Source organism: Lepidochelys kempii, chromosome 2 (genome assembly GCF_965140285.1).
Source record: "Lepidochelys kempii isolate rLepKem1 chromosome 2, rLepKem1.hap1, whole genome shotgun sequence".
Taxonomy (NCBI): domain Eukaryota; kingdom Metazoa; phylum Chordata; order Testudines; family Cheloniidae; genus Lepidochelys; species Lepidochelys kempii.
In genome coordinates this window covers 111,449,672-111,467,274 of record NC_136381.1, presented here as the reverse complement: position 1 = coordinate 111,467,274, position 17,603 = coordinate 111,449,672, and the positions used below count along the sequence as shown (strand labels likewise).

At 40.3% G+C, this 17,603-nt stretch overlaps 1 protein-coding gene across 6 annotated transcripts in view; it reads left to right on the top strand.

The window, feature by feature from the left end:
* Positions 1–17,603, top strand: part of DTNBP1 (dystrobrevin binding protein 1) — a 182,459-nt gene that overhangs the window by 140,216 nt on the left and 24,640 nt on the right. For 5 of the 6 annotated variants that reach the window (XM_073331953.2, XM_073331954.2, XM_073331955.2 and 2 more), the window contains one exon: positions 5,651–5,722. The exons of the other annotated variant lie outside the window; for it this stretch is intronic. In XM_073331953.2, the coding sequence (XP_073188054.1) occupies positions 5,651–5,722 (72 nt within the window). The remainder of the gene's footprint in view (positions 1–5,650; positions 5,723–17,603) is intronic. 6 annotated transcript variants of the gene reach the window in all.

The window sequence follows — 17,603 nt, the reverse complement described above, 5'->3', positions numbered from 1 at the left end:
ATAGGGGGATAGCTACCAAGGTAGCCCAGGAGGGGTGGTGGAGCAGGGAAGGACAAGGCCACACAGCACTTTAAAAGTTTAAAACTTATTGAATGCCAGCCTTCTGTTGCTTGGGCAATCCTCTGGAGTGGAGTGGCTAGGTGGCCGCTGCATTCTTGGGCGTCTGGGTGAGGAGGCTATGGAACTTGGGGAGGAGGGCGGTTGGTTACACAGGGGCTGTAGAGGCGGTCTGTACTCCTGCTGCCTTTCCTGCAGCTCAACCATACGCTGGAGCATATTAGTTTGATCCTCCAGCAGCCTCAGCATTGAATCCTGCCTCCTCTTATCACGCTGCCGCCACATTTCAGTTTCAGCTCTCTCTTCAGCCCACCACTTACTCTCTTCAGCCCGCCACCTCTCCTCCCGGTCATTTTGTGCTTTCCTGCACTCTGACGTTGTCTGCCTCCACACATTCGTCTGTGCTTTGTCAGTGCGGGAGGACAACATGAGTGCATGAGTGCAAGTGCATTTTTTTCGTCTTCTAATCTTCGCTAGCCTCTGGGAAGGAGAAGATCCTGTGATCCTTGAAACACATGCAGCTGGTGGAGGAAAAAAAGGGATAGTGGTATTTAAAAAGACACATTTTATAGAACAGCGGGTACGCTCTTTCATGGTAAGCCTTGCTGTTAACATTACATACATAGCACATGCTTTCATTCCAAGTTCACATTTTGCCTCCCCCCACTGCGTGGCTAGCCCCTCCACCCTCCCCACTCCCCGTGGCTAACAGCGGGGAACATTTCTGTTCAGCTACAGGCAAACAGCCCAGCAGGAATGGGCACCTCTGAATGTCCCCTTAAGAAAAGCACCCTATTTCAACCAGGTGACCATGAATGATATCACTCTCCTGAGGATAACACAAAGAGAGAAAGAACAGATGTTGTTTGAATGCCAGCGAACATACACTGCAATGCTTTGTTCTACAGTGGTTCCCGAGTACGTGCTACTGGCCTGGAGTGGTAAAGTGTCCTACCGTGGTGGATGGAGTAAGGCTGCCCTCCACAGAAACCTTTTGCAAAGGGTTTGGGAGTACATCCAGGAGAGCTGCGAATGCCAGGGCAAATTAGTCATTAAACATTCTTGCTTTTAAACCGTGCATAGTATTTTAAAAGGTACACTCACCAGAGGTCCCTTCTCCACCTGGTGGGTCCGGGAGGCAGCCTTGGGTTGGTTCGGGGGGTACTGGCTCCAGGTCCAGGGTGAGAAACAGTTCCTGGCTGTCGGGAAAACCGGTTTCTCCGCTTGCTTGCTGTGAGCTATCTACAACCTCCTCATCATCATCTTCCTCATCCCCAAAACCTGCTTCCGTGTTGCCTCCATTTCCGTTGAAGGAGTCAAACAACACGGTTGGGGTAGTGGTGGCTGAACCCCCTAAAATGGCATGCAGCTCATCATAGAAGTGGCATGTTTTGGGCTCTGACCTGGAGCAGCCGTTCGCCTCTCTGGTTTTCTGGTAGGCTTGCCTCAGCTCTTTAAGTTTCATGCGGCACTGCTTCGGGCCTCTGTCCTTCATGCCCTGGGAGATTTTGACAAAGGTTTTGGCATTTCGAAAACTGGAACCGAGTTCTGATAGCACGGATTCCTCTCCCCATACAGCGATCAGATCCTGTACCTCCTGTTTGGTCCATGCTGGAGCTCTTTTGCGATTCTGGGACTCCATCATGGTCACCTCTGCTGATGAGCTCTGCATGGTCACCTGCAGCTTGCCACGCTGGCCAAACAGGAAATTGAAATTCAAAAGTTTGCGGCCCTTTTCCTGTCTACCTGGCCAGTGCATCTGAGTTGAGAGTGCTGTCCAGAGTGGTCACAATGGAGCACTCTGGGATAGCTCCCGGCAGCCAATACCGTCTAATTGTGTCCACGGTACCCCCAAATTCGACCCAGCAAGGCCGATTTCAGTGCTAATCCCCTTGTTGGGGGTGGAGTAAAGAAATCAATTTTAAGACAAAAAAATTAAGTAAAAAAAAAGGGCTTCGCCGTGTGGACGGGTGCAGGGTTAAATCTATTTAATGCTGCTAATTCGACCTCAACTCCTAGTGTAGACCAAGGCTTAGAAAAGACTGTGCAACAGACCCCGAAGAGTGCTTTCTCAGTATTCATCCTGTAGCAAGCCATTGGAGTGCATCTACCATCTACCCCACTAGGTAGATACTCACCAGGAGTTTCTCTGCTTTGGTTATCATTTTGGGTTATTCTGCTAACAAAACTTTTTTTTTTTCCAGAGATGTTGATACTTACATAACAGAAAAAATTGGCAAATGTGATTGGAAAATAAAATTCCTTTTTAGTGGAGATTTTTTATATTTGGAAAAACTGTTGCACTGCATGCTTTGAGATAATCAACAGGAAATAGTAGAAACAAATTAAGTGGTGTCTTCTCCATGGTTGCTTTAAATTCAGCTTCAGCAGAATTAAACATTTGATCAAATTAGTCCTCAAATGCCCTAAAAGACTTCTGACCAGATCTGAGGCTACCTCATGGACCATAAAGGTTATGCTGCATATGATGATATATATATTTTTTAAATTCAGGAAATTATTCCTCCTTTGGACATTTATTGTGATTCATATTCCACTTATGGAATGGAAGACATGGGTAATATAGGATACATGTGGAGGGAGAAAACTTTCTTTAGAAGCTAATAGACAAAGAATGTATCTGTTACACCTGCAAATTTTCTGACCATTTGTTAATTCAAATCAAATTTATTTTTGATAATTCTCCTTAAATACCTTGCTGTGTATATACAGAATAATATTAGATAAATGGTATTAAAAATGAATATATCTCACTAGTATTGACACAGCTTTTGGGAGTATTATCCTTCAGAAGAGAGAAAACTTAGCCCAATATTGAGTGGCCTGGTTTTGCTGTGCATTCTTTACGACAGTAATTGCAAGAGGACGTACAGATGTGGTTTGGGAGAAAAAACAGAATAAAGCAAGAAAGGCCATGTTTATTTCTTGTTCATACAGTGGTAACAAACGTTAGCATTTGCCAACAGTTCACCAAATAGTGCTCCCGACAATTACATATTTAAACATATACTTTGAATAGAAGCTATCATCTGTGGTAACAGAAAGGAAGTGGACAACAAATATTGAATTTTAATGATTTCTAATATAAATAATGCCTTTTATCTGATGATCTCTGAGCTTTATCAACTTTAAGATTTGCATCACCCCATAACAGCAATCTCCATTTCAGTATATTCCAATTCCAGAGCAGGAAAAAAAAAAAGTTATTGAGCAAAAATTCAACTTATAAGGATGGAAAATGCTGATTGTTGTTTTATATTGCTTTATAATATTAGAGTACTGTATGTGTGCATGGACAGATTTTACAGCCAGATTGTCCTTGTAAATGGACTGGGTATAAAATTTATTCTTAAAGTTGCCAGACTTGTTCATATTGTTCATAAGAATAAATGATTTTCAGTTTTCTGACAGAATTAACATTGCTATAATATAGTAGCTAGATTAATACATTTGTTGTGAGCCAGTAAATAAACCTGATATTTCAGATGCTTGACTTTCTGTTTTCAAGTTACTTGCTTTTACTGGAGAGATCTCAGTCATTATTAGGATTTCCCTTGCCACCTTTTCTCAGCTTTCCAGAAATTGGAAAAGGGCACAGGTGGCAGGGGGAAGTGAAAATGATCAGTTTTTATAAACTTTAGCTTTCTCCCTTCCCCTCAAAATCACAGCCTTTTGCCTGGTGTCTAGCGGCACACCTGAAGCAGCTGTGATTTTAGGTTCACAAAAATAAATTCTCTAATCTCAGGAGAGAGGTTAAGGTCAGGATTTCTCTATTGTGGTGTCTCCAGCATCTGCCATTCTGGGAAACAGACTCCTAGTTTTCAGTGAACAGAAATTCTACTGCAGAATTCCTTCTTATGATCTCTAGTTGTCTTTTTTTAATAGGAGTCTGAGGATAGCTGTTGGTGAATTCAAAAGTGATGGTACTTAACACTTTGAATATGCAAAGTGCTGAATAAACCTTAATACTCAAAGCGACTTTTGAAGTAAGTATTATCCCTAATTTAAAGCTGGGAAATGGAAGCAGAGGAAAGTGACTTCCCCATGTCCTCACAGTGAGCCAGTAGCAGATCTGGAATTAGAATTCAGGTGTTCCTATTTCTCAACAGCATTCTCATTCCCCTGTTCCATACTGTCTTCCTAAATAATTCTAAATGTCTGTAATTTCATACTGTATTGGTATTTTCTGCTATCTGGTATTGAACCTCTCCTTTTCATTTTGGAAAGAGTAGCAAAGTGCACAGAGTACAACCAAAGAGCCATATATGTAGTACTATCCATTAATTTATCCAGTGCCCAAAGTGTGCCAAGTGCTGAACAAATAACTGTCCCTGCCCCCAAGGAATTAAATTGCATAACACTTTTACTTTCTCCTTATCTGTCTTGTTTAATGGTGTGTGCACTGGTTCTGTATAAATGATAATAATTAGTAGCTAGCTCTTATCACCCACAATGGTAGGAAGCAGTATATTTTTGTGGGGAGTTGGGCAAGATGAGGTGGTTGAAGAAGAGTTTAAAGCAGGAGGGAAGGGAGAGATGGCATTGTTGTGGTAAAGTAATAGGTGAAGAGTGGAAGAAAAGCTCACATGAAGAGGTGTATGGCAAATGCTGCGGTTGGGGTATGGCTGGAATTGAACAAAGTGGTGATATACTGTGCAATTTTCAGTTAAAATTGCTAATATCATATATAAAAGGGTCTGAAGGTAATGAGTCAGCAGAGGCAAGGTGACCTGGAATGGGTTTGTTCATTTAGTGGGGCAGAAGTGGGGGCCTGGAGTGTGCCCAGTGCGCCTCAGCTCCTAATGAAGTCATTACTACTACACCAGACCCTTACGAAAACGCGGGATTAGGGATCCATGCGTGGTACTGCGTTAAAATGAATTACAATTAAAGTAATTAAATTTGGGATCCCTGGCCACGACCACATTATATGTGAATTCACGGTATATAGAAGTGTGTTCTAGCAAGGGTCCAGTGTATTTCTGATTTCCCTCTTAGGAAGCTAAAAGCTACCCACAGTAGATTCCTAGCCTCAGAGAGGAAGGTGGGTATTTTTGTTGGGGCTTGGTACTCTGGAACAAGCCTAATGTAGGCTGGGGAGAGGGGATGCTTCTGCTGGTGCTTGTATGATATTAATATATCTTGTGAAGGACATATAGTATGCTATACATACTAAAGTAGTAAAGCAGGTGCCTAGCTACATCTTGAAGTAATATCTGTATTTATGGTATGGTACAGTAGCTATATTAACTATAGTAAGCTAGTGCCCATTCTTAAGCACAGTTTCACATTAGCAACAGGTTTGCAGACAAATGAAAAATTGTCTGCTCTTCTTGATTAACTCTCTTAATTCAAGCTGAAGACAAATGTATTCAAAGTTGAGACTGCCTTAGTGGTAACTAAAATAACCAAAAATGTTTTTACTGCTTTCTGAAACATGGGATTTCTAAAGTCATGCTTCTAGAGATGAGCCTCCAGCCACGTATACTTTTGGACTTGCGGAAAACAAAGTAAAGAATATGTGCCACGTTAATGGTATTTTTCTGTAATATTTTTGTCTGATTTTTTGCAGTAAACAACGAACTGCATTTGGACAAGACAGGAAGTAGTCTTTTTATGCAGGGGAAGGAAATCTCAAGACTGGGTACTGTTGGTTTGTGACAGATCCTCTGTGTGTAATTGCTGTATAGCTTTTGTATTAACCATCAAAAGTGTCCATAAGGTTCTGGGAGCAGACAGCAGCTGCTAAACATCAATCCACAGGCTAGGTGCTTTCCTATCATGTACAGTAGGAGGCTAGTGTGCTCTACCTCAGCAAGCTCTTTTTTTTTTTTTATCCTGACCCTCTAAATGCAAGGAAGGAAAAAATCAGGAAAGCTTCTGCAACAAAAGCAAATCTAAATACAGCATGGTTCTTTAATTGGCTTACAAACAACATAAAATTGTCTGTAAGCTGTTAGTGCTTTAAAATTGTGCGAGGGAATGTAGGGTTTTTTTAGGCTTGTCTGATTGTGTATTAGACTAGTTATTTCAGTCTTTTAAAACCAGGTTCAGATGTTTGCTGTTCTGCAGAGCATATCATTCGTGTCTCTAAATTCTAATAACTTCCTGGAAGTCAACAGAAAAAGCCAGACTATAGACTTTCATGTGACTCTAAAGTAGTATTTCCTGTGGTGTATTAGGAAGTTGCTTTTCCTCCAGCTGCTTTTAAAAATTTGAAATCTTGGTACACAAAGGCAGTTGTTTTGAGGTGTGTGTTCTGGGACTTGGTTAGACTCATTCTGGTGACTAGCAAACATCTCCAATGAACAGTCTGTTTCTTTCAAGTTCTCAAGGTAAGTGAATTTCTTAGTGTTGCTTGCCTGGTAATTTATAGAGACTCTCTATGCAGCTGATCAATACCTTTACTGCACTGTCCTGTTCCTCTTTTGTTTTGTTTTCCCTTTTGTTTTGCACATGTTAATAACAGCACAATCACAAGATGATAATTTCTGACAGCTTGTCTAGTAAGAAGATGTTAAGAATTATTGCTCTGGATACTAACTTATTGGGAAGAATGGGAAGGAGATTATCTGGCATAATTCTGCACTAATAAGCATCTCTGAAGACGAGAAGTAAATATAGAAACTCTAGTTTTACATGTAGGAATGTACATTTTAAACTGTTTTTAAAGAACTTTAGGCAATCAATAATTGAGATTTGCTTGTGAAATGGTAGAATATTTCTTCACATGGAAGTGAATTTGAGGCCTTTTGAAAGTGTTCAGTATATCTCTAATTTGCATATCATTTTTTCCAGTACAAATGGGTATGCCCTTCCTTAGTGTTTTTCCTTTGGCAAGGAGACTGATATTTGAGAAGAGAAGAATACCAGATTTTAAACATTTGAACATAAATTTTAAACTATATTTTATTTTACAGCTCCTTGTAATTTAATCATGTATCTTTCACTTGTTTATTTGTTACCACTTATACTCAGTACAGGAGAACCTTTGGGCACTAATCCACAAACCCAATAAAGCTCTCAGACACAAACCATTTTTCTCATTCCACTTCTCACAAAGGTATAATAGGTAATTCCAGCCAATGGGAGCTGCATTGCTAGTTCTCTGGGCAGGGCGCAGAGCCACCTGCCGTACCTCTGCCTAGGAGCAGCCAGAACAGGTCACCGCTTACAGGGAGCTGCTGGAGGTGAGCGGCCCCTGGATCAGGCACCCCGCACCTCCTCCTGTGTCACAAGCCCCCTCCCGCACCCAAACTCCCTCCCAGAACCCCAGGCTCAACATCATCTGCTGCGCCCTGACCCCCTGCCTGCCCTGCACGAACCGGACTATAAACCAGCATTTCAATGAAGATCAGAAATACTGATTTATATAGCTTTTGGTTGGTGAAGTGCCGGATAAAACAGCTTTTACTGTAGTATACTACCAAGTATAAATAAATTAGACTAAATGTATACTTGTTATAAAACATTTTCAGACGTACTTTCCTAGATTGTTTTACTTGGGTGATCCATGCATCTTCCAATTATGAGTACAAATTTGTGAGGTTTTATTGTATCTAAGAAGAGACTATTGGGAAGAGAATTTCTTGGTTCTTTTATTTAATCTTATAGCGAAGTAATCATTCTTATATGTGTGACTCAATAGGTGCTATAATAGCTGGTTGATATGAACACTGATTTGTGATTTCATGCCATGATTCTGTTGTATTTGAAAGCTGACTTGTGTGGAAGAAAAGTTTTACTCAAACCCAGATAGCTTCTATTGACCTAGCTACCACCTTTGGGGGAGGTGGATTAACTACAGCAATGGGAGAACCCCTCCCAGGGCAGTAGTTGAGTGTCTGCACTGAAGGGCTACAGCAGCGCAGCTGCAGCAGTGTTTGTAAGTGTAAACATAGTCTGTGACTATGTAGCACTACAGCTATGCCGGTAGACACTTGCTACAGCAACAGAAGGTTCCATCTCTGTCCTTAATCCATTCCCCTTGAGAGGCGATAGCTAGGATGACGGAAAAATTCTTCTTTCAAACATGCGGTGTCTATGCTGTGGATTTGGTTGGCTTAACTGTGTGTCTCGGGGGTGAGAATTTTTCACATCCCAAACCAATGTAGATAGGTTGACCTATGTTTTAGGTATAGACCAGGCCTTACGATCTGTAACTGCAACTACTCCTTTCAAGTCAGTCATCTCTCACTGTTCTCATACTGGCTGTTGTCAGTGCCCCTCTAACTGTGATCATGTACTAAAGAAATTACCCATTTCTGAATATGCCTTCTGTGACATCAGAATTATTTCTCTGAGACACTTGCCAGTGATTTGTTTCCAACTATGATAGACTCCATGACCCAACTGAGGCTGTCATAAATGAAAGATGTTTTAGTCAGTTTAAAAGGTGATGATGTAGTTAATTTACAAATATAAAAATAGGTATAAATCCTTCACATTTTAAGAGGAGAGTTATGGTGTTTTGGGGTATAGTAAATTTGTATTTCATTACTGCTGAATTTTGTTAATATAATCTTAACTGTGATTACCTGTGTTCCAGATACATTTTAGTCATGTTTTTTAAATCTATTATGGTTTTCAAATTATATTCCATTAAATATATATTTACGTTCTTAACTTCAGTTTAGTGACTTTTGTCAGGGAATCGCTTTAATTTGGGGGCCTCTGTTGATTTTTTAATAGGGAAAAAAATCAGTGACTGTTTGATATATATTAATAGCTTTGAAGCTGTGCACTGGCCCATCTTAGGTAGGACTGCCACTAAAACTTTAAACCTTGTTGTATGTAGCCTTTCTTGTGTTCCCTTTATCAAGCCATACCCTCTTGAGGCTAGTTCCAGTGTGAAATAGGAAAAGCAGTGTGAAGGCTGCTCACGTGGAAGGGGTATAAGAGTGACCAGATACTGTGGATTGCTTTCCAAGTAAATCAGGAGGAGGGTTCTCCATGTATCTTCAGAAGTAAGTTCCCCCAACACAAAGCTATTGCAGTTCATGATCCACTTCTGTGGATCTGTGTGGTGAAAGCTATACAATACAGATGATGGTTAGGCTTGATCAGGACCAGCTTTCTTATTGGCCCATGCATTCCCTTTTGGTGCATGCACTTTTTGGCATACAGAATCACATTCTTATTTGGTAGCTTCTGTCAGAGTTTAAAATTTAACACTGACTTACAATCTGATTAAACACTGCTTAACTACTTGGTGCCAGCTGTTCAGGCCACGTTGATTCCTCTGCAACATTTTATAGACTTTCTGTGAATGATCATCTTTCTCCCTTTATTTTTGTGTGTTCCACTTTCAGGTGGAAAAAGCCACAGGTAGATGTTTGTGCCCACTGGAAGATGAACAACTTAAAACATATTGCAAGTTCTTTTCTCATACTACATTATGGCCATTGTACTGCAGAACAGAACAGGACTGGGAGAAAGACATATTCCAAAGTCTCCTTGAAAAGTGTTGTGAATGGGAAAATTTCCACTGTTCTACATGACTGTTACCATGTCATTTCATTTCAGAGCAAGATGTTTTAATGAAACAGCTGGTTCTTGAACACTTTATATGATTTTGTTTAGCTGTGCTGAAGGGATGGAGCACTTACTTTTAGCTTTTGAACTGTGGATCAAAAGAAACTCTCAAATAGTTCGGTGTTGCAAAGGGAACGTGCTATGAATTGAATTAGTTACAGGTCTATAAGTGTATTGAAAGAAGATTAAATTAGTATTTGTGTTTGGTGTTTGTTATTTCTCAGTATATGAACCATTACAGTGTATGTTGATGTTTCACAGCTGGATTACTGAATCCGCCTGTGAATTTTCATGTTCAGTGTTTTGCTGTGGTAGGAACCAGTGTGGTGGGAGAAAAATCATGCTGTTTTTAAACACATTGTTTCAAGGAAACAGGATCTAACTTTCTTGATGAATGCGAGAAATATTTTATCCACATTATTGGAGAGGAACAGAGACATGTGTGAACAGTGATTTCTATGTAGTTGTTTTCTGTGAATTTGTTTTCCATTTTTCAATTTCTTCAGAGTATGGAAATGTAAAGAAAATGAGTATTTGTCCTATAAAAATCTCCTTCTAGTCCTAAACAATGGCATTCTCTTTTCGAATGTTGATCCCATCTTCTAAATATTTGGGGGAGGGACTTAGCTCAGTCAAGGCCAGGCATGGATTTTTCTTTGCTGTGTAGACATACCCTTCGACTGTAATCAAGTCTCCCTTAACCTTCTCTTTGTTAAGAGCCCCTTGAGTCTATCACTGTAAGGCATGGCTTCCAATCCTTTAATCATTCTCCTGGCTCTTCTCTGAATCCTCCCCAGTTAATCAACAGCCTTCTTGCATTGTGGACACCAGAACTGGACACAGTATTCCAGCAGCAGTTGCGCCAGTGCCAAATACACAAGTGAAATAACCTCTCTACTCCTATTCAGGATTTCCCTGTTTATACATCCGAGGATCACATTAGCTCTTTTGTCCATAGCATCACGCTGGGAGTTTACATTCAGTTGATTATCCACCATAATCTTGTTTCATAGTCACTACTTTCCAGGAGAGACACCCTCCCCTCATCCTTTAAGCATGGCCTACGTTCTTTGGTCCTAGATGTATTAAAAGGGCAGAGTTTAAGGTTTTTCTGGCAGAAGGCCACATTATGGCTCCAGTCAGCACTTGGATGCAGTGGACATATTGTCAAGGCTCATGGCCTCAACGATGGTGATGATGAGGGTATATTGGCTGCAGAATTCTGGTATTGCTCCAGATATATAGCAGCTGTAGAGGACTTGCTGTTTGGTGGATGCTCTGTTCTCTGAAAAGGCAGATGAGACTTTACATTCATTTGAGGAGTTCAGGGTCACATTACAGTTCTTAGGGCTTTATACCCCAGTAATTAAAATATGCCATCATTGGAGGCAAAAAAATCAGCAGCAGTCCCTTCAGTATTTCCAACGGTACTTCAGTTAACCTTGTTACTCTACAAGGCAGCAAGACTTCTCCAAAAGAAGGCATAAGTCTTATAGGAGAAGGCCTTCAGAGTCTAGCTTTAATCAGCCAGCTCATCCTTCATAAGCTGCTGGAAAGCAATGAGTTTGACCCTCATCAGCATTCACACCATTTCCCCTCTGTTTGGGGACAAGCTGTCTGACTTCTACAATGTTTGGGGTTTGATATCCTCAGTCAAGTTGTTCTTAAATATTGTGAGATTGAATTAGGCCATACACTCCATATCCCGTCCCTTTTCTGGGGCCCCTCCTCTGAGTCACTGGTTCTTCTGCAGTCCCTCTATAGTTCCTCAAGTAAGCCGTAAGAAGTTCCCCTACAGCACTGGGGAAAGGGATTCTACTCTCAGTACTCCCTGGTCCCCAAGTCCAAGGGCGGGGTCAGACCTATTCTCAGTCTTTGCAGCCTCATCACATACATCAAATAGATGAGATTCTGAACAATCGTCCTAGCTACAATTCTTTCTACCTTAAATCATAATGAAACTGGTGTCTTTAATCTCCAAGGTGCCTGCTTCTATGGGATGATTCTCCCATGCCATGGGAAGTTTGAGACTATTAGTCAGCAATCAGCATTATCATATACAGTTTTCCCCTTCAGTATGTCATTACCCCACATGTCTTTACCAAATGCATGATGGTGGTAGCAGCTTAACTCAGGAGGAAGGGAATTTGTTTTCCAGTACCTAGTGAGGAGCACAGCTAAAAAAACAAGTTCAGTTTTCACATTGCAACCCTTTCATTGTCTAGGGTTGATTTGAAACAATACAAAGACAACACTGATTCCTGTGCAAAAAATCAAGTTCACTGGTGCTCTACTAGACTCTGAGTTCTAGAGCTTCTCTTCCACATGAATGATTCTAGACTATTTGATGCTTGTCTGTACCTTCGGTCTAAATCTTTGACCCTGGTCCAGATACGCCAGAAGTTGCTAGGTCATATGGCTTCATTCATGTATGTGGTCCAGCATGCGACGTGTCTTCGTCCTCTTCCGTCATGATTGAAGTTGGTTTATCACCTGAGTTGCCAGTCAGTAGGCAGTGTTGTTCAAGTGCCACTAGAGATATTTGACTCGCTTCTGCAGTGAGTGGAACAGAACAATGTATGTCAGGATGTTCCAGTTGTTCACTCTCTGCCAACCAGGCGTGTAGTCATTGATGCCTCCACAATAGGTTTGGGAGCACATCAAGGGAGGTTAAAGGTTCAGGGTTTGTCTTTGGAATACAAAGCATCCTTTTGTATCAATCTCCTGGAGCTTAGGCTCAACAGATACTGAAAATGCTCTTTCAGGACTAGATTGAGGGAATGGGTTCATATTCTTGCCAGCAACACCACTGCAATGTATTTTGTGAACATGACAAGCAGAGCTCACTCCAGCAAGCTTTGCCAGGAAGTGATTAGGTTTTGGCACTTTTGCATTAAAGAGGACATCCTGTCCCCAGCCTCTCACTCACTGGGCTCTCAGTTGGCCGATCATCTCAGCAGGCTTTCTCTGAGAACCACCAATGGTCTCTGAAGAATATTATAGTCAGGTCCATCTTCATGGAATGGGGCATCCTGTCAGTTGACCTATTTGCAACACAGGACAACAGGAAATACCATCAATTTTGTTCTCAAGCAGGAATCAGTCCAGGGTCTCTAACTGATGCTTTCCATCTGAACTGGGGAGGGGCCCAGATGTATGCATTCCCATCATTCTCCTCATTCCTCAGATAATCCTCAAGCTGAAGTTGAACCATGCCAAACTAATTCTCATTGCCTTGGCTTGGTCAAGACAGTGTTGGTTCTCCAACCTATTAAGCCATATTTATAATGCTTGACCTCGAAAGTTGATGTTTTTCCACTGATTCTTTATTTAAAAAAGCAGCCTCCAACTTTAACTTGAAGTTTTGATAGAGGCTCATGGATTCAATATATTTCCTTTTTATTTAACTGTTTTAAGAGGTTACAATAAGTTTAAGCCTTAATGTATTTTGTATTAAATTCAGATTTCATCTTAAAAAGGTTTATTTTTTAAAAGAAAAAAATAAATTGGATTTTTTTATTTAATTAATTATAAGGTTTTTTTTAAAATCCGCTTTAAAAAAATCAATTTTTATCCACCCTGGTCTACTAGGTCTACTTATTTGGCTAAGTGGAAGTGTTTTTCAATTTGGGCAACATGGAAGGGACTTAGACCCATGTTGACTCAGGTTCAGGACATCTTGGACTATTTGCTACATTTGAAGTCCTCCGGTCTCGCTTTTAGCTCATTGAGGGTTTACTTGGTGACAATCTTGGCATTCCACCTTCCCAATCCAAGGGAGGTCGGTCTTCCCAGATTCCAGGGTAGCAAGATTTCTGAAAGGTGTTGTCTTTCTGTTTCCAGCAGTAAAGGAGCTGGTCCCATTATGGGACCTCAGTACTGTCCTGGCTGCTTTCCTGGGTTCTCAGTCTGAGACATTAGCAACTTGCTCATTTTCTCTTCTTTCCTAAAAGACACATTTTGATTGCTATAACTTCTGCAAGAGTCAGTGAAATGCATCTTCCAGAGATACTAGTGGAATGGAAAGTGTGTTATGATGAAACTATATCATCTGTTTCCCCCCCAATACAGAACAGAGATTTATTAAACACTTCTGCCTTTTCTGCATTATTATGGGTAATTCTACCATTTTGATAGCTTGACCTTTTTCACTTCCCTGTTAGGGATAAGAGGAGGCATATTGGCAACCTCAGCAACATATCTTTTAGTGAATTTTCAGTTGCTACACTCTCTGAAGTCAACACTTTTAGTCTGTTTTTCTGGTCATTGTTGTTCACATAGGGATTTTTTTTACAAATTGAAGTCAGAAATGTTAAGGACATTTATTGGTTTCATAGAGCACTGGGCTGCCATGTTGCAGATATGGATATAGGAATAACTTTTAGTAATCAGACTTACAGTATCATAAAAAAAAATGCATTTGATCTCCCGGTAAATGGATAAGTAGCTGTATGGTATGTTTGTGCTTCCTACTCATTTCAAGCTTGAACTCTTCAAAGCACTGGGATATGGATTGTAATTTTTAGGAATGGCGCTCAGTTGTAAGGAAAGTATGAAACAGAAAACAATCCTGAAAGCCTTGGCTACAAAAAAATTCAACTTGTAGTGGAAGTGCAACCATATGTTCTGAATGCTAAAGGATATTAGAAATGCAAATTAAAAAAGAACCATAAACATGAGTGTCATACTAGATAATAAAATCGCACTGTTAATCGTGTGCCTCTCTTCTAAACTGATGATTCCTATAGGCCTGGATCTAATTATGAATTCGCATTTTGTACCATCTTGTTTCTCTGTACATAGAAGTATTGCTGGGGAATTCTAATTCTAAAGCACTCTTTTCTTTTAGAGTGGAGGAAAAAAAACCATAATGCCTTAAGAAGCATGTGTCAAACATCATTGGGAATTCATCTATGGCAATATGTGGCCTATATTTTTCTCTTTATAAGACTTTGAAAGGTGGATGTCAGCTGTACCCAACTCTATTACAAATTGCCTTTATATAACACATAGTCAGAAGATGCAAAATGTGACTCAAAATGTCTTTGGAAAGGTACAATGCATTTGTTTTCTGTTGCTTCAGATTTGCTGAGTGTTTTCATGCATCGCTAGTGTTATTGAAAACAAACAGAAATCTTTGGTGCAGCAGTTTCCTTTTGCTTAGCCTAGGTGATTTTTATTGTAACTGGCAGAAGCGTGAAATCATGTCAGAAGGTTTTTCATGTAAACTCTCAGTAATTGTGCTTAGAGATCAGACTTATTATAGGTTTCAGAGTGGTAGCTGTCTTATTCTGTATCAGCAAAAAAAACAAGGAGTACTTGTGGCACCTTAGAGACTAACAAATTTATTTGGGCATAAGCTTTTGTGGGCTAAAACCCACTTCATCCGATGAAATGGTTTTTAGCCCATGAAAGCTCATGCCCAAATAAATTTGTTAGTCTCTAAGGTGCCACAAGTACTCCTTGTTTTTTTAGGCTTATTACAGTTCTTCAGCTAAAATGTTCTGAGTTGATTATTCCCTCTTGGGGAAAAAATATTAGAATAAGTCAGTGCTACATGTGACTTTTATTGGTTAGCTTTGATCAGTGCTGATTTAAACAGATGAAGTACAGTTTAGGCTAAAAGGAAAGTCTGGCAAGATGAAATCCTTCGAGGTTGCATAAATGTCATTTATTGCTTGGATACTGTCTCTCTTTTGAGTACAAAAAGAAATCCTGCACTACCACTATAGAAAACAAAATTGTCAGAAATTATTATGAGAAATCCAAGAGATTTCTACAGTCAATAATAGCTGCTGGCCTTCAGCATTACAATTCAGTGACATTTCTGCATCATGCACAACAGAATTAGTAATTGCTTGTAACTCAGGATAAGAGTAAGAAATTTGTACTGGAAGTATCTGATGACTATACCCTACTGGCAACGAAGAGATGGTGATTTAAATGAAAACTTTAATATTTTACTCCTGAGTCTCATTCTAAAAAAATGGTTTCAGCTTATTGACAGACATTTTTGTGGATAGGTGGCATTTCATTCCATTTTTATAACTGTCAGCTGCTGTCATAACTTGGTTGTTTCAGTATACACATCATGACCTTGACACAAGGCACTGCACTCTGATATCTCTGCCTGGCTAAAAGACAACCTCTATTTTGTTTGGATAGTAGCCTTATGTAAAGGGGGACTACTTTTTAAAAAAAAAAAAATTGCTGCTGTCAGTTGATTCTTTACTTTATATAACAGGAGGTCAGACTAGATATCTGGTGGTCCCTTCTGACCTTAAACTCTCAAGTAATGGTTTTCATTAGGGACTTATACTGAGCTTGGCACCCTATAAAAGTTTGTATTCTTCTTCGAGCTGTGTCCACACAGATTCCACTGCAGATGTGTGCACCCCATGTGTGTAAGCCCAGAGTCTTTTAGTCAGCAGTGTCCGTTGGGGCTGTGAATGCTCCCTCCTGAGAGTATAAAGGGTAGAGCAGCCCCAATTGGTTCCTTTTTACCACCCAATGCAGTGTGACAGACTACAGTATACATCTGCTTCTCTGTAGTTTCCTATATAGTGTTAAGATAGTGTTACTATTTTGAGTAATTATAAATTTTATTTAGTGCCCATTGGCAGTGGCAACAACAAAAAACTAACCCCTGAGTCTGCAAATCCTTTTCAAAGCATGTGTCAAGAGCTTGTGATGCTCATTTTAAAATGTTTCTGATGGAAAAGACTATGAATGATTCTCAAGTCCCTTCTCAAAACCAGTCTTCTGTCTTAAAGCAAGTTTACTCTGGAAGCTACCAGGTCTTCTGGCTCTGAGACCTCACGCGTCTCAAAAATATGCTGACCCTTCTCTTCAGTCATCCTTGAGTTAGTCAGCAATTCCTGCTGCCTGCAGTAGGAAGGAACAGAGATCTTCTGATGGCACTTAGCACTGGTCACCGTCCCAGTTGTGAACATCTGACAACTTGGTGATAAGTGTTTTCCCAAATCAAGTAGTCGAAAAAGAGATGTAAGACTCATCACTCTGTCTCCAAGCCATTTCCCCCCGCCCCAATTTATCATCACAGTGTCTTCAGAAGCTATGGAAGCTTGTTCTGCTGCAGTACCACATAGATGATTTTTGGTGATCAGACCACTTTTTCAATACTGATGACATGAGTACTGCTACAGATACTTTGGTATGGTGTAGTGGTAAGAAGACCTATACTTCTGAGACGACCATATCAATACGGTTGATTTTGGTATTGTCCACTTCAGTAATGAGGTTTCTCTCAACACAGGAGAGCATCTGTGGACATGATGATCATTTTCAAACCAGAGTCTGCTCTCTTGAATGTTTCTCAAATATCTACAGGTTCCAAGTTTCTTTTGTTAAGAAAATTGCTCTGCATGCATCATCTGTGATACCAATGTCTGTTTTTCAGAGACTTAGAATCTGGCTCTCCTCAGTCTGTTGCATCCCTGAGTTAGTTGCACCACCATTGTAGGAGTTCTACTTTTCTGCATATTCATCGGCTCATGACAGTAGAAGCCATTATCCTAGTCTAGTTCCTAAGAAGGAGCCTTTCTGGTGATAGGTCCCATACTTCTGAAAGGTTTCAGGCCCTTTGGTTTCTACCAAAGGCTTTGCTATTCCTGAAATATTCTATAAAAGGCTTTGCTATTCCTGAAATATTGGCTATTGTAGTACCCTTATCATTTTCCTGCTTCTTATTCCTCTAGGTCCACAGGTAGGAATAGATCTCATCCTCCTAAGGAACTATCTGAAACAATGCAATCATCTTACCAGTGTCTGATCCAGGAGAATTCTAGCATGAGTCTCATACTGAAGAGAAAGATGTTGATAGAGGAATATGAGGATCAATGCATACCCTTGGCTATTTCTTCTTTATCCATGTGAAGCTGTAAAACCATCTGCTCCTTCCACAATTAATTTTAAGGGCTTTCAGTATCTCTCAAAATTACGGTGGAGACCTCAGAGATACCCCTCCAAGT